This window comes from Nyctereutes procyonoides, unplaced genomic scaffold, assembly GCF_905146905.1.
Source record: "Nyctereutes procyonoides isolate TBG_1078 unplaced genomic scaffold, NYPRO_anot_genome, whole genome shotgun sequence".
Lineage (NCBI taxonomy): Eukaryota > Metazoa > Chordata > Mammalia > Carnivora > Canidae > Nyctereutes > Nyctereutes procyonoides.
This window is the reverse complement of record NW_026575126.1, coordinates 29,478,997-29,497,673: the sequence shown is the minus strand read 5'-3', so window position 1 is coordinate 29,497,673 and position 18,677 is coordinate 29,478,997. Positions and strand designations below refer to the sequence as shown.

General features: G+C 35.5%; 1 protein-coding gene across 1 annotated transcript in view; it reads left to right on the top strand.

The window, feature by feature from the left end:
• Positions 1-1,345: 1,345 nt before the first annotated feature.
• Positions 1,346-18,677, top strand: part of OLFM3 (olfactomedin 3) — a 191,350-nt gene continuing 174,018 nt past the window's right edge. Inside the window, exon 1 of the mRNA XM_055340720.1 lies at positions 1,346-1,451. Within this exon, the coding sequence (XP_055196695.1) occupies positions 1,383-1,451 (69 nt within the window). The 5' untranslated portion in view covers positions 1,346-1,382. The remainder of the gene's footprint in view (positions 1,452-18,677) is intronic.

Here is an 18,677-nt window from a genome sequence, read left to right as displayed (position 1 = left end):
TTAATCCCTAAGAAATAACATTTCTAAAAAAGAAACAACAAAAGATATAACTCAAGGAGCATTAAAAGTAAAATTGTATGAGAGGGAGGTTTCAAGGTGGTTGCAAACTCCTCTCCACCTTTTTATCTTATGGCAAACACTTACTTTTTCCCAACTTCAAAGAAAAGAAGTTGCTTAAGTACAGTTAAACACCATAAGATGCATGAGAGTGTTTGTTTGTTATTTACCCTTTCTCGCTCTTGTGAGGCAGCTGTTCTGCCTCTTTCCTTGAGCTCAGGGAAACAGAAATATTTGGAAGCTTAGAAATAATCACTTTCCCCATCCCACTGTCCATCCATCACTGAATTCTTCCTCAGGCATAAACACAAGTCAGATAGACAGGAAAATTATATTTCTGGCTATGGTTGTGTGTGAGGAAGAGAGATTTCAGCTGTGTATGTGTGTGTGGTGGGGTCACTAATGGAATATCCCATTTATGATTTAAAAAAAAGAAAGCTTCTTCATTTATTTATGCGTAGTATTTTAAATGACCAGAAGTGCTAGACAGAAAAATACACATTAATACCTAAACGAACAGATTATTTCAATAGGCTATTAATAAATGACAGTGCATATATGCGTATACACTAGCTACAGACTGGGTGCCTTGAACCAAAAAAAAAAAAAAAATCACATGATAGTCTGCACTGCAAACTTTGTTTAAAGCTCTAAATACGATATCAAGTCCTCTGTCAATGACATCAGAAGGTTCCAGGCACTATTTGTTTCATAATCCTGTATCCAGCTGACTCTCTACTTCTCCTTTGCAGCTCAAGTTGCCTCCAAATGCTGAACTGGAGCGCTGAGAGTCGATCCTTGTTTGGTTAACAAATTCCCGGCAACATATACCCCCAAGCCCCCAGGAGCTGTAGTGATGTCATATCCGTTGCCCAGGTCTCCACACCTCTCTCGGCAGTTACTCCCTGTATCTTTTTCTTGGGTCAAAACTTTTGAGGTGGGCTGCGAGGCAGCAGCGGCAGAGCGGGGCAACCGGGGCTCGGGCGGCGGCGCTTCAGCACCTCGGCCAGCGCCCGCCGCAGCCCCGCGCCCCGAGCTCGCGGATCCCGGCCCGAGCCCGCCTGCGGAATGCTCGCCCCCCAGGGCGGCTGCCGCTGCTGCCGCTGCTGCTGCCGCCGCCGCTGCTCTTGCTCTTGCTCCTGCTCCTGCTCCTGCTCCTGCTCCTGCTCCTGCTCCTGCTCCTGCTCCTGCTCCAGCCACCGCCTCTGCTCTACTCTGCTCTGACTGGCAGCCAGAAAGTGCAACTGCCGAGGGTAAGGTCTCTGCAGTAGGAGCGGAGTGGCTACCTAGAAGAGAGTAAAGAGAGGGCAGAACCCCAGATCAGAATGCAGGCGACGTCCAGCCTACTCAATCTCCTGCTGCTGTCTCTGCTTGCCGGATTAGATCCTTCCAAGGTATGGGCAATATTTCACTCTTGTTTGAAATAAATGTGCAATATGTAACCAGCCGACCAAAAATGCAAAGAAATATGCAAAAAAAAAAAAAAAAGGCACGAAGGACAGCTCTAGCTATCTCGTGGTGCCTGGCTTACCCCTACTGCTTGTAAGATAACAAGGTGAACTATCGGAGGAATAGCTCCTCAAGGTAGACTCCAGGCGAGGAGGGTTGGGGGGGGGAGGTACCAAGAGCAAGTATGATGTGTATGGGCACAGGGCTATGCGGCTCTCGGGGGGATTTAGCAGATTCCGTATCCCAGTGCTTAATGTTCTCTTTTGAAGTCGGACGGGGGGGATGCAAAAGGAGTTGGCAGTTGAAACAATGCAATTTGTAAACACGTATTAGGAGATGGTGCACCGCTTCTTTGTTGAAAGCAGAGAAGCGTTTTCCAGCTGATCCTGGTCAATAATACTCCCATCGCAGACGTGCTGCGGTTTGCGTCCAAAACATTTAGGATGCTGCTCGGAACCCACGGCAGAGCAGCGGAGCCATACGCTGCCATGGCTGAGACGCGTTTGGGAAAGGAGCTTGTGTTTATTTGCTTCTTTCTTTTTTATAAAGAAAATTAGGAGGCACCGAGGAAGTTCTGATAACCAGTGTTAAAAAGCAGGAAGTGAGAGCCCTGTCAAACTAGGGTGGGCAGGAGGAAGGATGAGTTAGTTGGCTCATAGCTCTTGAACTCCGCAAATTATCCAGTACTGGTCACTAAAGTGAACGCTAAGCTCTTTGGATTAAAAAAGGTAGAAAAAATATGGAGAAATATTTTCAGCTGTGTGCGAGAAACGTCTTGACTATAAAGTGAGAGAAAATGAGAGCTTCAGCGTTCTAAGAAAACCACAGTTATCTAGAATAAGGGGTAAGCCATCCGGGAAAAAGAGTAAGAGATACAATTTTTGAAATCATTTTACTTATTTAGCTTATCAAGAGCATTTTGACAAGAGGGAAAAAATGATACCATGTTACAAAACCATTTAAAGCTGCATTTTGGAATATTGCAAAATTATTTTTAAAGCTTAACAGTATCTGTACAGTGTAGAGAAATGAAGTTTCTTTTCATGATTGTATAGAACTAACATGTAACCAAGCATGATCTAATATTATGGCTGACTGAGTATTTCTAGGCCTAAAATATAGTGAAAACTTAGAATCATATCATATACATTTGTAGTTATATCTGTGCACTTTTCATATTTAGAGAGACCTGATGAAAGTAATTTTAATATAAAGGCATGGCTGTGCTGATACTGTCACTGTGAAATCTTCACATGGTGTGTGAATGCCACCCTAGTGATCTTAATAGAATATTTTACATACTAAGGGGTAGTTTACATCAGGTAAGAAGTGTTGGTTTTGTTTTTACGTTTTTGAATCTCTGTCTCTCTCTCTCTTTTTTTTTTTGTTTCTGGATTTACAGTGACACATTCTACTGCCACTTTCATTTATTATGTTGGTTACCACTTTAGAATATATTCAATTATTTATTTCTTTTGGAATATTCTCGGTAAAACATTTTTTAAAAGCAAAGCCAATTACTAAGTTACTGCAAAAAAAATCACTTAGAGTGAGTTTTGTCATTCTTTAAAATTAATTCAGAAATGTAGAGGTTTACCAGCAACTGCATGTGTGATTTGATTTGTCTGGTATCTTTTGTGTATAAATATCTTCTTGAATTCTTGAACCCCATTCTTTCCCAAATTAGATATATGTAAGCACAAAAGAGCTGTTAGATAAATTAAAAGAACTATTACATCCCCCAAATAAATGACCTATTTAAGTCAATATGATCTTTTCTAGTATTGATAAGTCTATGTCTTTGTATTCAACAATATATAGCTTGTCTTTAGACTTAACTGGGGCTGTCTGGTACAATTGAGCTGAGAAATCCAGGGAAGGAAAGGTATACATGAACTTTTCAAACTGTCCTTTTTGGGATCTAGATACTGCAATACAGTGTGTAAAGAACAGATGATATGTTGTTCTACACCACAAATGACATTATAGGGAATACTAAAAGGTTCACAGCAAGTGATTTTAATGTCCAAAACAGCTTTTGGACTAGTAGACAAAATACTGCTTTAAAAAAGTGAATAAAAACTACTTTTGCATGTTTTAGCAAACTGTTGTTGATCACCTAACTACAGCATCCCTCCCAACCAAATCACAAATGGTACCACTGAATTCTCAAAATAATTGTCAATTTGGTTAAGAGCTAGGAATTTTCTCAAATTGTGTGGGTTTTGCATTAACTACTTAAGGGTTTAGATAAAATTAGCATTCATAATGCAAATTATGCATGACAAAATCGAAATAAAAATCCAATAATATAGAAGCATATAAGATCACAGTTTTTGAACAATAAGTGGTAATTTAGTGGTGACACCTAAATGTACAGAAACTCTAAACAGTTAATGTTTTTTAATATACTAATATGTTAGAACTGATATTTCACACTCACATTTTTAAATAAATACATTCAAATATTCTTCTATATTATTGTGCTTTGTGTTTATGGTAAATATATATGTATAATCACACATAGATACACAAATTTGCAAAATAGGAGAGCTCATAATTAAAAGGAGTTTTTTCAGGTATAGGATTGCCACATACATCAAATATTGGGAATCTAAACCTTAGTGATCATTGTATATTAATTTATCTAAAAACAATAAGGCTTTCTAACAACAGTACCGATTCCATCTTATGGAAAGCTATAATGATCATTTTTTCTGAGATTGTAACTTCCAGATCTTATATGACATCTTATAAAGTGCTTAAGTATCGCCATCTTATGGTAAGATAAGTTACTTGAAAGTCAATTTTATTTTTAAATTAAAAAAAAAAAAGGCCAAACTTCTTTATTCATAGGATAAACTTACTTTCAGCATTCGCTCACTTTCTTTTTTCTCATTTAATATACCAGGAAATTGGCAAAATTAGCATTTTTTTCAGGAAAGAAAGGCAATTCACCGCTAATTAATTATTCATATTTTATATAGACAGATTATCCATTTTCCTCTCAGGAAAATTATGAGAACTCTGTTTTCTTAATTAAAATCTTATTAACAAGTTTCTAGTTCCAGTTAGAAAAACCCATAAGTTTGTTACTTTACCTATTTTAAGAGAAATTAATTTTATTTGTAATGGAGTGCCTGAATTAGAGGCAATGTGCCAAATCATCATTCATTTAATAAGTAAATTTTTAAAACCTGAAAGCTTGTAGGAATTCAATTATTGCTTAGTTTTATGGAAAAAGGAATATTTCGACGCAGGAAATTCCTAAGAATGGCTGCTAGATGGCATCTCTGCGCTTTTAAACTAAACACACGGAGTTCAGTAATGACCTTGATAGTAGGAGAGTGAACCTCTTTTTCTTTTACAAGAAGATTTTTAGCAGACCATTATTTGAACATTATAACAAAATAGTAATTCCTGTGAATCAAAACCATGAATTTCTCTGCTCTGCAATGCTGAAACAGGAAGAAAGGAAGATATAAATGTGGCTGTGCAGGTTTTAAACAGAACATTTTTACCAGAGTCAGATACTTGGGGAACAGTTAAAAAGAGGTGACATGGGCAAAGCCACACACTGCAGTGACTGTTGAACTTTAAAGCAGGCGTACTTGTGTGATAAATAGATTGAAAAATACCTTAGCACACTTAGATTGAGAAAGCATTCACTATCTTCTTACCTAGAAATGTATTAAAGAACTTAGCACCATGGTACTTGCTCACACCACAGACATAGAATGTAACAATGATTCAGCAATAATCTTCAACACCAAAATGTTCTGTCTCTCCAAAACAACCCAGCCAAGTATAACTCTTGCATTAAATAAAACAGTTGTTTTAGAGCCACATAAAGATGATGAAAACCAAGAGAATTTCGATAATTATATTTTTAATGCTTCATAATGTAATACATCATGTTTAAGTGCCTTTGCATTTTGGTATTGCTAAAGAAAATCATCAAAGACCTAAATTGGCTATGGTGGCTTCTGTACATAAATCTAGTTAAAGTTCTTGTTCTTTCAACTTTTAAATGAAATTAATGAAAAGCAAAAGCAGCAAGAGAAATAAGCGGAGATAAATTCGTTGTAAAATTCACCTTAAAATCTACCTTTTCCTATATTTCCTGTATGCCAGACACACCCTCTATACAACAGGACCAACTCAAATTAGCACAGAAAATATGGATTGGATCGATGGCATTTGGCAAAAATCTGTAATTACACACTCGTAAACCCTGATATGGTAAAAAGTGAAAAGTTCAATGCATCCCATCTGTGTTTTGAAAGAACAAATTACTTTCTTACTCTCATTTTATTCAATTACCCTTAACACAATTAAATTCTTATTTTAGAGAAAGTCAATATTCTTTCTCACTCTCTTGGCAATTTGAAAAAGTTAAAATGGTACCATTTTCCTTTATTTTTCTCTTAAAATTCTATCCCATATAATTTTGCAATTACTCTCTTTAAAAATGACTATTGTGATGATTGATAGGTTCTTTGTTGAGAGGGAAAGCAGCACAAAAGTGAGAACCGTAGGGGCAGGACTTAAGGTCCTTTACTTTTCATCCCTACTTTGCTACTATACATATGTGTATATGTATACGTATATGTGTGTGTATTTGTGTATACATGTATATGAATGATGTTGAGGAAGCTGTGATCTCCCCTGTAAAATATGAAGCCTAAATGTTCTTAAAATCTATTTGCTAAACTCTAGAATGACTCTATGCTATGCTATGCATGTTTATGGGCCCCCAATCTCCCTAATCCTATTCATACTGAAACCTAATGCCCAAGGTGAGAGTATTAAGGTATGTGGCTTTGGGAGAAATAATTAGGTCCTGAAGATGGAACCTTCATAAATGAGATTAGTGGCCTGATCAAGAAGCCACAGAGAGAAAGCTCATTCTTTCCATCATGTAAGGATACAAAAAGAAGTCTACAATCTGGACTATGCTGGCACCCAGGTCTTAAACCTCCAGCCTCCAGAACTGTGAGGAATAAGTATCTGTTTATAAGCCACTCAGTGGAGAACTTTGTTACAGCAGCCCACACAGACTATGATACTTTATTTAATACTATTTGATCATTCATTAAAAATTTAGCAAATCATTTTGTATGGTATAGATTCTAAGATCATAAACTTTGCGAGATCTGGGGATCAGTCTGCCTAGATAACGTCATAATGTTTTCATCTTCTGTGCTTGACATTTAATAAAGCCTTCAGTTTTCTACTTCCTCACATGCCATCCTCTCCTTCCCTCCAGTCTCCACATTCATGATCCCTGTACTCAGGCTTCTATTCATTTAGTCATCAAACTTTGCTCACCTGACAAGACCGTGAGTGGATGTGAAAACCAACACCTTTCTTACTTCATCCCTAAGTCTTTTATTTAATGAAAATTCTCTACTGAAAGGCAAAGTAAAAACTTATGTCTTATATGAAGGGAATTGCTAGTGTGCTAAGGAGATGTAAGAGGTACTTAGGAGGGCTACTTATAAAAGGTGCTGCATGTTCATTGCTGACTCTTCCCAAGCAGAAACATCTTTAAGGATTTTAGACTTGCAATTATTAGAAAAACCTCAATTTTTCTACTAACAAAATATATACATATAGAAAATTAGACTGGATAAAACTGAGACTTGGCATTTGATTTACTGAAGTATCAGTCACATTTACTTTTTAAAAATTGGCATCAGTGAAAATAATAGAGGAGATGCAAAATCAGTCTGCTGTCTTCATAGGTTTTGTGAGATGACAGTGAGTCTTTGGGATCATCTGTGTATTTGTGTGAATGTGTATGTGTGCATATATATGCACAGATGATTTCACGATGGCATTAAGATATTAAAGTAACATAAAAAAATAAAAATAAACAAAGTAACATCAAAAAATATCTAAACATGTGTTACCTAGATCCCAGGTTTAAATCTAAAATATGATCTTGAAATTAGTCTCCATTTACTCAGTTTATGCCACTTACCAATTAAAAATCTTGAAGGAGATTTTCTATGAAACTAGCATTATTATCCGAATTTTCCAATAGAATTTTTAAAATTGTATACCAAATAAATTCAATATAAAAAGACAAGCTAAACATGAAATCATAAGAATGGTTTTAAGGCCTAAATGTGCAACCTTTAAGTAAGACACTTAAACCTCTCTGATACTGTTTTCTTAACTATGAAATGGAATAGTGATAGAATTTACACCATTATTAATTATATATATAATTATATATATATTACTTATAACTATAAATCATTTATATATAAAACTATGTTTCTATACAAATATTTCATAACCATCAATCTATAACCAGACCTAAAGTCTGTTTTGTACGATATATAAAGATCATGATAGAAAAGGGCCTCTCATACCCCTTTATTCTTGCTTTCCTTCTCAGCTTTTAGAAAAGTGAATGTCATATTATGTATGATCAGCAGAATTTCTCAGAATAAGCCCATAATTTTGGCCAAAGCTCCAATTTCAAAATATCACCTTAAAAATTTACATCACACTTATATCCCACAAGACACCACTTACAAATTTGTTAGAAAAAAAAATACAGGACATGAAGAGTGGTTCCATAATTTTAGAGCCAAACTACATCCAGAAAAGAGCTTTTAAACTAATCATGGAGAGTGGATCACAGAAAGGATGGATATATTTAAACAAAGATCTATCAACAGATAAAACTGCTTTTTTCACCAGCATAAAAAGTGTAGGCTTCTTGTGTCTTTGCAAAGCATACCAATGATAAAGTAGTTTAAATCCTTTGTAGTTTTAAAAATATTAGAAAAAGACTTAGAAAGGGGTTTTTTCAAATTACTCGGTCTAAGAATGTTCAGGTCAGAAGTCATTGTCTTAGTCCTTTCAGGGTGAAATAACAAAATATCACAGACTAGGTAGTTTATTAACAGAAATCTATTGCTCATAGTTCTGAAGGATGGGAAGTCCAAGATCAAGGCACCAACATGGTCACGTTTTGGTAAGGGTCTTTCCCTGCTTCATAGCTAGTGACCTCTCACTGTGCTCTTACGTGTAGTAGAGGCTAGGGAGCTCTGTGGAATCTCTTTTCATAAGGACACTAATCTCTGGGTGCCTTGGTAGCTCAATGGTTGAGCATCTGCCTTTGGCTCAGGTCATGATCCTGGGGTCCTGGGATCAAGTCCTGCATCAGGCTCCCTGCTCAGCAAGGAGTCTGCTTCTCCCTCTGCCTCTGTCTCTGCCTCTCTCTGTGTGTCTCTCATAAAGAAATAAAGAAAACCTTAAAAAAAAAATAAGGGCACTAATCTCATTCAATGAAGGCTCCTCCTTGATGACCTAAACACTTCCCAAAGGCCCTGCCTCCTAACAGCATCACATTGGGCATTATGATATCAACAATTTGAGCAGGGAGGACACAAATGTTCAGAACATAGCAGTCATGGAGGAATAACAACTTTTATGAACATAGTTTCTCTGCTTTTTTTCTCTTGGATTGCTTTCCCAGTCCCTCTGTTTATACTGGGTTTCCTGATTTCTTAACAGAGATCTTTACAAAGTACTTGAAAAGACTGGACCCTTAATTAGCCACTTAATAATATTTCTTCCAATGTTACTCATCCAAAATCAAGTCCACCTGAGTAACTCATGAATTGATTCTTTCTTTTTTCAGTTCAACCCATGTAAATCATATAAACTATATAATATTTAAGAGAGACCCTAATCATAAAAAAGTAATATTTAAGAAATTTATTATTTCAGAAATATTTGCACACCATTCTTTAGAGGGATTTAACTTAATTCTGTTACTTGCTACAAGAATTTGCAAACACTTTTGGGGAAAGGAGATTCCAAACAGTGTAAGACCATCTCTATCAGAAGCTCTACATTGGATGCCTGGGTGGCTCAGTGGTTCGGCATCTGTCTTTGGATTCCAAGGTCCTGGGATCGAATTCCACACCAGATTCCCCACAGGGAGCCTGCTTCTCCCTCTGTCTGTGTCTCTGCTTATCTCTATGTGTCTCTCCTGAATGAATAAATAAAATCTTAAAAAAAAATAGTGTCACTAACTTGAATGGTGCTAATAAAAATGGTCAAAAATATTCTTGAAATAAAAAAATAAAGTTGCCTAAAAACACTGATTTTTCTGTTTTTAAAACTAGGTGTTCTAAAGTATATATCACAAGGTTATGCCTTCCATCATTCTTATACCAAGCCTTTAGAAGAATAAAAATAAGTTCAGAAAGAGGATCACAGATGCTGTTGTGTTCCTCCTTTTGCCTCTCCTTGGAAAGCTCTTTCCCTCTTCTCCATATGTCAAAATTTTACCTATATTTTAAGATGCAACTCAAATGTCACTTCTTCCATAAATCCTTCCCTGACACTCCTCACACCCCAGGAAGAGGTAATCCTGATAAACTAAAAACTCCTAGGAGAAAAGAATCATGTTTTATTCATCAATGCATTTATAGCCACCTGCCTCTGACACAGAATAGGTATTCAAAACACAGATTGAATTGAATTTCTTTTTCCCCCCAAATATGCAGAATACTCTATTTCTAATCACTCTTATTATACTTTTTACTTTTTTCCCAATTGAGTATTTATTGAATTATGTCTTCCCTACTAAACTGTAATATACCTGAGGGCAGCCTGTGTCTTGGTCATTATCTTATCTTTTCCTCTCTAGTGACTACAGTGCCTTTTCAGGTAAAATATTTAACAAATATTTGTTGAATGTACAAATGAATAGATGAAGAAAAAAATAAGTCAAGAAACACCCAAAAACTTAAAATATTGGGTTAAATATAATATACATTTAGGGTCCATGCTGTCACCAGAAAAGATATTAGGAGCAGGGAAGTTAAGATACATTTTAAGAATCTTGTTTTCAAGGGCTTAGAACTCATATCAGGTTATTTGTCTTGAAGGATGCTGCAAGATTATGTCTTTTTAAGTTTTTTATTAATTTCCTGTTCTACTCCATATCCTTGGTGCTATTTTTGACTTCTCATAGCTCTCTGGGATGCTACAACCTTAATACTCTTGAGAATTACCTGCTCTGTCTCCTGATACTTGGTGGTAATGTTAGTATATATTCTTATTCTTTGGTGTATGTATAAGCATCCATTTTATTTGTATAGGTTTATAAGTCTGAACAGTTCATTAATGTGTAACTGCATCTTGACTAACTTTAGTTTAAGTAATGTTTTAGACGTATCTGATAAATCAGTATATTATTGATATTTCTCCATCTCTTTTTAGGGACTCCATTATTTTTTTAAGAATCTAAAATATTCTCTTAAAATTGTTCTCTTACTATACACATTCTTATAATAGTACCATGTAAAGAAGGGTAATATTGCCTCCATATTTGTACTGCATTGCTAAATTGCCACAACACCATGATACAGAATAATATTAAATGATAAAAAGCAAATATAGGTAGACTGGAGTAAAAAGATCATCTGAATTGTAACTTCTAAATATCATCAGAAATTCAATATTTTCATGATTAACTTTGTAGGCTAAAATGCTCTGAAAAGAAATGTCAGTAATAAATTGTCCTAACAGCACAAACAAGCAGCTATCTAGATAACCCCAAAGGGAGTGCATAAATTGAATAGATGATCCTTTTTATTTTTCCAACTAAGTTGAAGGTGATTAAGAAGCATTATCCCATGATGATTTAAATAGCATTACTAGAGGGACCAATTCCAGATGGCAGGATTTCTTCAAATAGAGAATCAGTATTGGAAATGTTGATTCACTGACACCAAAATGTCATGGGTGAAATATTAACTTACAAAAGACACCACCACTTCTGGGAATGATCTATGTCTATGGCTACTTAGGGAATTGTTTATTTGGAATTAGAACCAATGGTATTTTTAAACTTACATACGTTTTGCGGCATGATCACTATATATGAGTGTGTATCATTGTAGTACTAAATAAACAAAAATATTATCTGGCTTAAGATCCACTGAAGATTTTTTATTATGCTTATCATTTAATTTATATTGTGCTACAGATATACTCTACTTTTTACAACAACCTGAAAGCTAGACAAAGTCAGAGAATAACTCAACTCTAGCTTGATTGTCATATACCTTAAAACACTCTAGGGATACGCAGGAGGAAATGTAGAGAGTCTTATGAAGCTCATGCCAAAAGAGTGGTTATTGTAATATGACTCAAAACTGAGCATAAAATATGTGAGAGTAAGGAATCAAGTGGATAGAATCAATTAATAATTTCTATGTGGTGCCTTTATTAGTTCCAAAGCATCATGACTTTCCTGTCAATCAAAGCAATAAAAGACTCCAACTCTAAATATCTGTCCTAAAATACGATAGAATAAGATTTTAAGAAGTGATAAAATTATAAATGAGCTTATATGTAGTATAAAGGTGTATACATTCCTATACAGCTAAAAGAAAGAAAAAAAAGGGTTGAAGAAGATAAGTATTTGTTTACACACTGGAGAGATTGAGGCTCTCACAGATGATGTGTTCATTTACCAAAATGTATTTAAGTATTTCAAGTGGTTTGGTGCCCCACCCCCACCCCCCAAATAATTTCATTCATTACTCTGAGAACTGGTTACCATTTTATTACTGTTGGCATTGGCTTTTAGAAAAATCGCTAATTTAGTTCAACTCATCTTTAATATCTCTTAGTAAGAAGAAATGGAAGGAAAAGGCAATGAAAACATCCTTAATTTCCTTTTTCTTTCTTGCATCTTAACTTTGCAAAGAAAGAGGCAATAGAAACGTGATTGTATTTTGTCCATTTTTAATAATTTCTTTTGGAAAAGATACCTCTCAAGGAACTCAACCTACTTAATATTAACATATAAAATGAAAATATAGGAAAAGAGAAACTTTACCAAAGCAAATTACATAATAATTAGGAAATTGGAAAGTCCACTGTGTTAGAGACAGAGTACTAAATTAAGAATTTAAAAAGCTGGGGCCTAATATCAGTAGTTGTATGGCTTGGAAAACTCACTAAATTATTTTGGTTTCCATTTCCTCACATACAAAATGAAAATGTTGAGCCAAATGTTTTTTGTTGTTGTTGTTGTTTTTTGTTTTGTTTTGTTTTGTTTTTATGGGCAGGTCCTCCTAAAATGAGGCACATTCATCTCTATCAGTGTAGCTCATCATTCTTTCATCCTCTCTTGTGCTCATAGATTCTCAAATTGGTAAAATTAAAGGTAAAACGTAGGTCCCTTTTACTGTACTGCTGAAAATCAAAGTTAATATCATTGAGAAAATCATGGCACCTTAGTCATACATAAGGTGACACAAAAATAAATGTAAAATATACAAGCTTATTTCACATCTCAAACATTATAGAATATTTAATATTTATTTTGTATTCTTCCTTATTATTAGCTTTTGAAGATTCAATAAAAAATAAATGAAGAAGGACATTTCATTTCTACTGTTCTTATCAGACAGCAGTTAAAAGAGACTCTAAGAGTTACAAGAGATAGACTACCTATTTTATTTTGCATAAATTTCCTCCATAATATAACTGATGGATGCTTAGCTAGCTTCTGTCCTTATGTTTGTATTATCGGAGAGTAGGACAGTATTCAAGGAATTGGATTATTTTTAATCAAAAATAATTACAAAGTTTTTTTAATTGAGTTATTACTTCCAATGATATTTTCTACTACTGAGTTATGATTCACTATTTGATTAAATACAATAAGAAAAAAAGTATATGGACTGTGGTAGACAGAATAATGTCCCCCCAATGATGTTCACATCCTAGTCCCCTTAAACAGAGAATATGCTACTTTACGTGGCCAAAGGGCATTTGTAAATGTGACTAAATTAAAAATTTTGAGATGGGAAGATTGTCCCAGATTGTCTGATGGACCCAATATAATCAAAAAGGCCTTTATAAGAGGATGGCTAGATGCATAGCATCAGAAAAAGAAGAGATGACAGAATGGAGATTGGAGGGAGTTGCTTTAAAGATGGAAGAAGGGGCCAAAAGCCAAGGAATGTTTGCTATCTCTAGAAGCTAGACAGCTGAGAAAATGACTGCTTCTCTAGAGACTCCAGCAAGGAATATAGCCTTGCCAACACTTTGATTTTAACTTCATAAAACTTACTTCATATGTCTGCCCTCTAGACATAAGACACCAAACTTATGTTGTTTTAAAGCACTAAGTTTACAGTAATTTCTTACACCAACAACAGGAAACTAATACATTAATCTAGATGATAGTAATTACTATGTAAAAAAGTAGGCCACGTAATGCTATAGTCTATGCTTCTGAATATTGAGGCTAGAGGAACAATAGATGTGAAATTACAGTGAGTTCTAAAAATTAAAGTTAGATAATATAGAAATAAAATACTGCCTATAAAGAAGACTAATTAGATTATACATGAACCTAATTTAGTTACATGATAGGTAACTGTGTTCCCTAGCTGACGTTTATAAGATACAAGTGAGTCTTTCAGTTATTGTTGTTAGTCAAAATCTGCCTCACTCTTGGTCTATGAATTAAGTGGTTGTCATTTCATTTCTTTATCAGCCTAAGACCTTAAAAGCATTTGATGCCACGTTCTCTATAGTGGATTTGTCATCTACAGGGAAAATACAAATACATTGGCTACCTATGATTTAGTATAATAATGAAGACAGATCCTTCTTATCATCAGTCAAATTTGATCTACCAAAAGCGCTGGCATGTCTTCAGATGAAAGCAATTTTGTTTAGAGAACCAATGCATGTCACACAATAAAGGCATGGTCAAATATGATGATTGCTTAATGATATTCCACAAAGTATAAGCAAGATCCATCCCCTTTTATGTGCAGCTGAAAAAGAAAATTGTGTTGTTGAGTTTGCTTGTTTAATTTTAAATAACTGGGATTTGTTTTTAACTTTAAGAAAATCTGCAAAGTGAAAAAAAATTAGTCCAGAAATTAATGACTCTCAATAATCTTAATTAACACATGTTACATACATATCAGATTCATATTAGGGTAATTATTTTTCAACAAATACTCATGCCTGGCAACATCATAGGAATTGGAGATAAAAGAATTTTTTAAGAGGTATAGTTATTACTCTCAAGAAGCCCTTAATATTTCTACTGGAGAACTCAATCAGATATACTAATAATCTAGTACTGTATGATATGTCCTGTAACAGACACTTACATAGGACACAAGTAGGAGACAGGGAATGAACACCTTCAGCAGGCCAGGCATAAGAGAAAATTTCCTGGGGGAAGGTGATGCTTAAAGGAAAATCAGCAAGATGATGAAGGAAGAAAGGGGTATCCCATTAAAAGGCAACAACCTATATGAGTCACAGAGATATAAAAGAGCATGTGAAACACTTTAGAGCTGTTTGTTTTATGACTTGAGTTGTTTTACGGCTAATTTTGTGGTAAGTAGAAGTTGATGAAAAAGAGAGCTATTGGTAGCATTAAAATGGTAGAAGAATGATTGCCTAAAGCATCCAAGATTTGACCTGTACTAGATTTTAAAATATTTCTGTATTTTAATTACCTTAAGCCAAAACAAATAAATAAAACAAAACACAATGTAGTTATGTTAGAGTTATCCAGAGAAACCAAACCAACAGGATGTATAGGCTGTGTATGTGCATGCACATGTGCACACACATATATATGAATATATATATCATACATAATATATAAAAATATTGATTTTGAGGAATTTGTTTATGTGATGGATATTTCCCCAGTTCTGTTGTCAGCAAGCTGGACACCCAGGAGAGCCAATGGTGTAGTTCCAATCCAAAAGCCTGCAGGCTTGAGACCTAGAAAGAGCCAGTGTTTCAGTTGCAGTCCAAGGTAGGGTTAAAAAAAATCAATGTCCCAGCTCAAAGGCAGTTAGACAGAAGGGATTTCCTCTTACTAAGCCTTTTATTTCTATTCAGGATTCCCCACCTGATTGGGTGAAGTCCACAAACATTAGGGAGAGGAATCTGTTTTACTCAGTTTACTCAATTCAACTGTTAATGTCATCCAGAAACACCGTCACAGAGACACTCAGGGTTATGCTTGACTGAATATCCGGGCATATTATGGCTTAGTCAAGTTGACACATAAAATTAATTACCTAACATAATAATGACATTTAAAAAGTATTTTGAGGTTATATATCTAAGCATCACTATTTTATGTCTTTCTATCCAATCTCATCTCTAGCTAGCTAGCTAGCTTTGTAACATATACCTATTTTCATCATCAAAACGTAAATTACTGAGAAGAATCCCAACACATCTTACCCCAATATCTCTATGATTTCATTGTGATTGTCTGTCTCTCCCTCATCCATGCTGATTAGGCTCCCCTATAAACGGTGACTGGAGATTCCTTGTGCATTGTGGATTGCATCACTACCACCATACATCAAAATTATTACTCAATAATTAAAACGATTGTAAATCTTTTGATAACAAGTCTGTTGTCAAGATAGTCTCCCCACAAAAATCATCTTCTACTATATTCTCATCTAGTTAGAAGATAATTTTGGCAGGACGCCTTGGGTGGCTTAGTGGTTGAGCCCCTGCCTTTGGCTCAGGGCATGATCCCGGAGTTCTGGTATTGAGTCCCGCATAGGGCTCCCTGCATGGAGCCTGCTTTTGCCTCTGCCTGTGTCTCTGCCTCTCTCTGTGTGTCTCTCATGCATTAATAAATAAAATCTTTTAAAAAAGAAAAAAAGAAGAAGATGATTCTGGCTTGGTTAAATTGGCTTGCAAGTTGACATCACCTGAAACTTTTAGTCAGGTTGCATATTGATTTCAAGTTCTAATCAGATTTTTTCATCATGCAAAGATTTTTCATCTTGGAATTTCTTTCATCTTTATTTTTCCTTTTCCTTCCTTCCTTCTTTACTTATTTTCTTCCTATTTTTCCAATTCATTCAAAAAATACAAAAAAAATCATAACGTTAAAAATTGGAGAAGAAAAGTTCAAACCATGTAAAACTGGTTGCCATGTTGCTACAAAACACCAAAATGACTATAGCAAGTCTGCTATGGAAGTGTGGAGCCTGTCACCAATAACACGACATCTGCATCACTAAGGACATATAGTGGAAGATTTTCAATGCATTTTTAGAATGTCTGCCATGCCCCTAGCATTAACTGGAATCTAAGGATACAGCAGTGACCAACGAAACAAAAACCTCTGCCCTCATAATGCTTAAAATCTAACATAAATAAATAAGCAAAATGTATGTCACCTGATAGTACATTATACAAAAGAATATAAAGAGGAAGAAGTAGTGACATGTTGTGAGGTAGAAACAAAAACATAGGTCCCACAGTAAACCTGATACTTGAGCAAAGACATGAAGGTAAGGGAGTAAGCTATGTAAATATCTGGTGGAAGAGAGTTCTAAGCATAGAAAATTTTAAGTACAAATTCATCAAGTAAGAGCACATATGGCAGAGTTGAAAAAAGGCAAGGGGGCTAGTGAACAAGTGAAATGAACAAAATGGAAACTAACAGGAGATGAGATAAACAATTTAGCAGGGGGAGAGATCATGTGGATTCCTGTAAGTGGTTTGAAGGATTCTGTGGGATGGGAAGATACTAGTGTGTTTTGAGCACAGATGTGACATATTATTTTACTTCTGGTGATGAGGGAAGGATTATAGAGACGAAGTGGTATAAAAAATTAAATTAGTGATGATAGCTAATAGAATTTGTTCAGTGAGTTGAAAACTGGCAATGGAAGTTTTTTGGCTTAAACAACTTGAAAGGAAATATGTCTCTCAAGATGCAAAACACACTGGGAGAGATTAGGAGTTTGATTTTAGAGTTGCTAAGTTCGAAATGTCTATTAGACACCCAAGTGGTATTGTTAAATAGGCAGTTGGTATTTAGAGCTCAGTGGAGAGATCTAGACTAAATATAACATTTTGAGAATCATTAATATGTCAGTAGTATTCAAGCCTATAAAACTGGAGGGGACCAGTGAATGGAGGGGACCAGTGAGAGAAGGGGCCTGAACTCTATGCCTCAAATATTTAGAGGTAAAAAGCTAAGGGAAAACCAATAATAGAGACTGAAAGGAATGAGACAAGAGGAAAACTTGGAGAAGATACTCTCCTGAGAACAATATGAATGAAATGTCTCAAGGAGAAAAATTTATTAAAATATTTTCGGGCAGCCCGGGTGGCTCAGTGGTTTAGCGCCACCTTCAGTCCAGGGTGTGATCCTGGGAATCGAGTCCCACATCAGGCTCCCTGCATGGATCCTGGTTCTCCCTCTGCCTGTGTCTCTGCCCCTCTCTCCTCTCTCTCTCTCTCTCTCTCTCTCTCTCTGTCTCTCATGAATAAACAAATAAAAAATCTTTTAAAAAAACTATTTTCATATGCTCTAAATGGGCCAAGTTATATGAAAAAATGAAAATGAATCATCTTTAAAAATGGAATCATTGGGGCTCCTGGGTGACTCAGGCCATGATCCCAAGGTCCTGGGATAGAGCCCCAAACTAGACTCCCTGCTCAGGGGGATCAACTTCTCCTTCTGCCCCTTCCTACTGTTCATGTGTTCTCTCTCACTCTCTCTCAAATAAATAAATGAAATCTTAAAAAAAAAAAAGAAATGAAATCCTGGGTAACATTGATAAGTGGTTTCGGTAGACTGATGGTGGCAAATCCTCATCTTAATGGAGTCAATAAAATAGAAAGGCAGAACAATTATAGATAACAAACAGATATAAACACCACTTCTGAGGAGTTCTGCTAGGAAGAGAAGAGAAATGGGGTAAACCTAGAGAAGGATACGGCATCAGACATGCTTGGTTTTGTTGATGTCTAAAATGGAAGAAATAACACCATGTTATAATGCTGATAATAATCACGAATAATCACAAATGGTTTTAAATAGGATCACAGAGAATTCTTCTGTGGGAACAGGCGGGAAGACAAAATATGTGTACTAATGCTATTTGTAGTTTAGATAGGGGAGTACAGACACGTGGAAGCTCCCTTGTAATTGCTTTCATCTTCTCAGTGAAATAGAAAGAATGGTCATCAGCTGAGAGTGATGATGGGTTATTGGTAGGAAGAAGAAAAGAGTAATGTCCTGAAAACTGCAATTAGGAGCAAAGAGGACAGCTTTTCCACTGTCAGGCTTTGATAGAGGAGTATGGCAAAGGGCT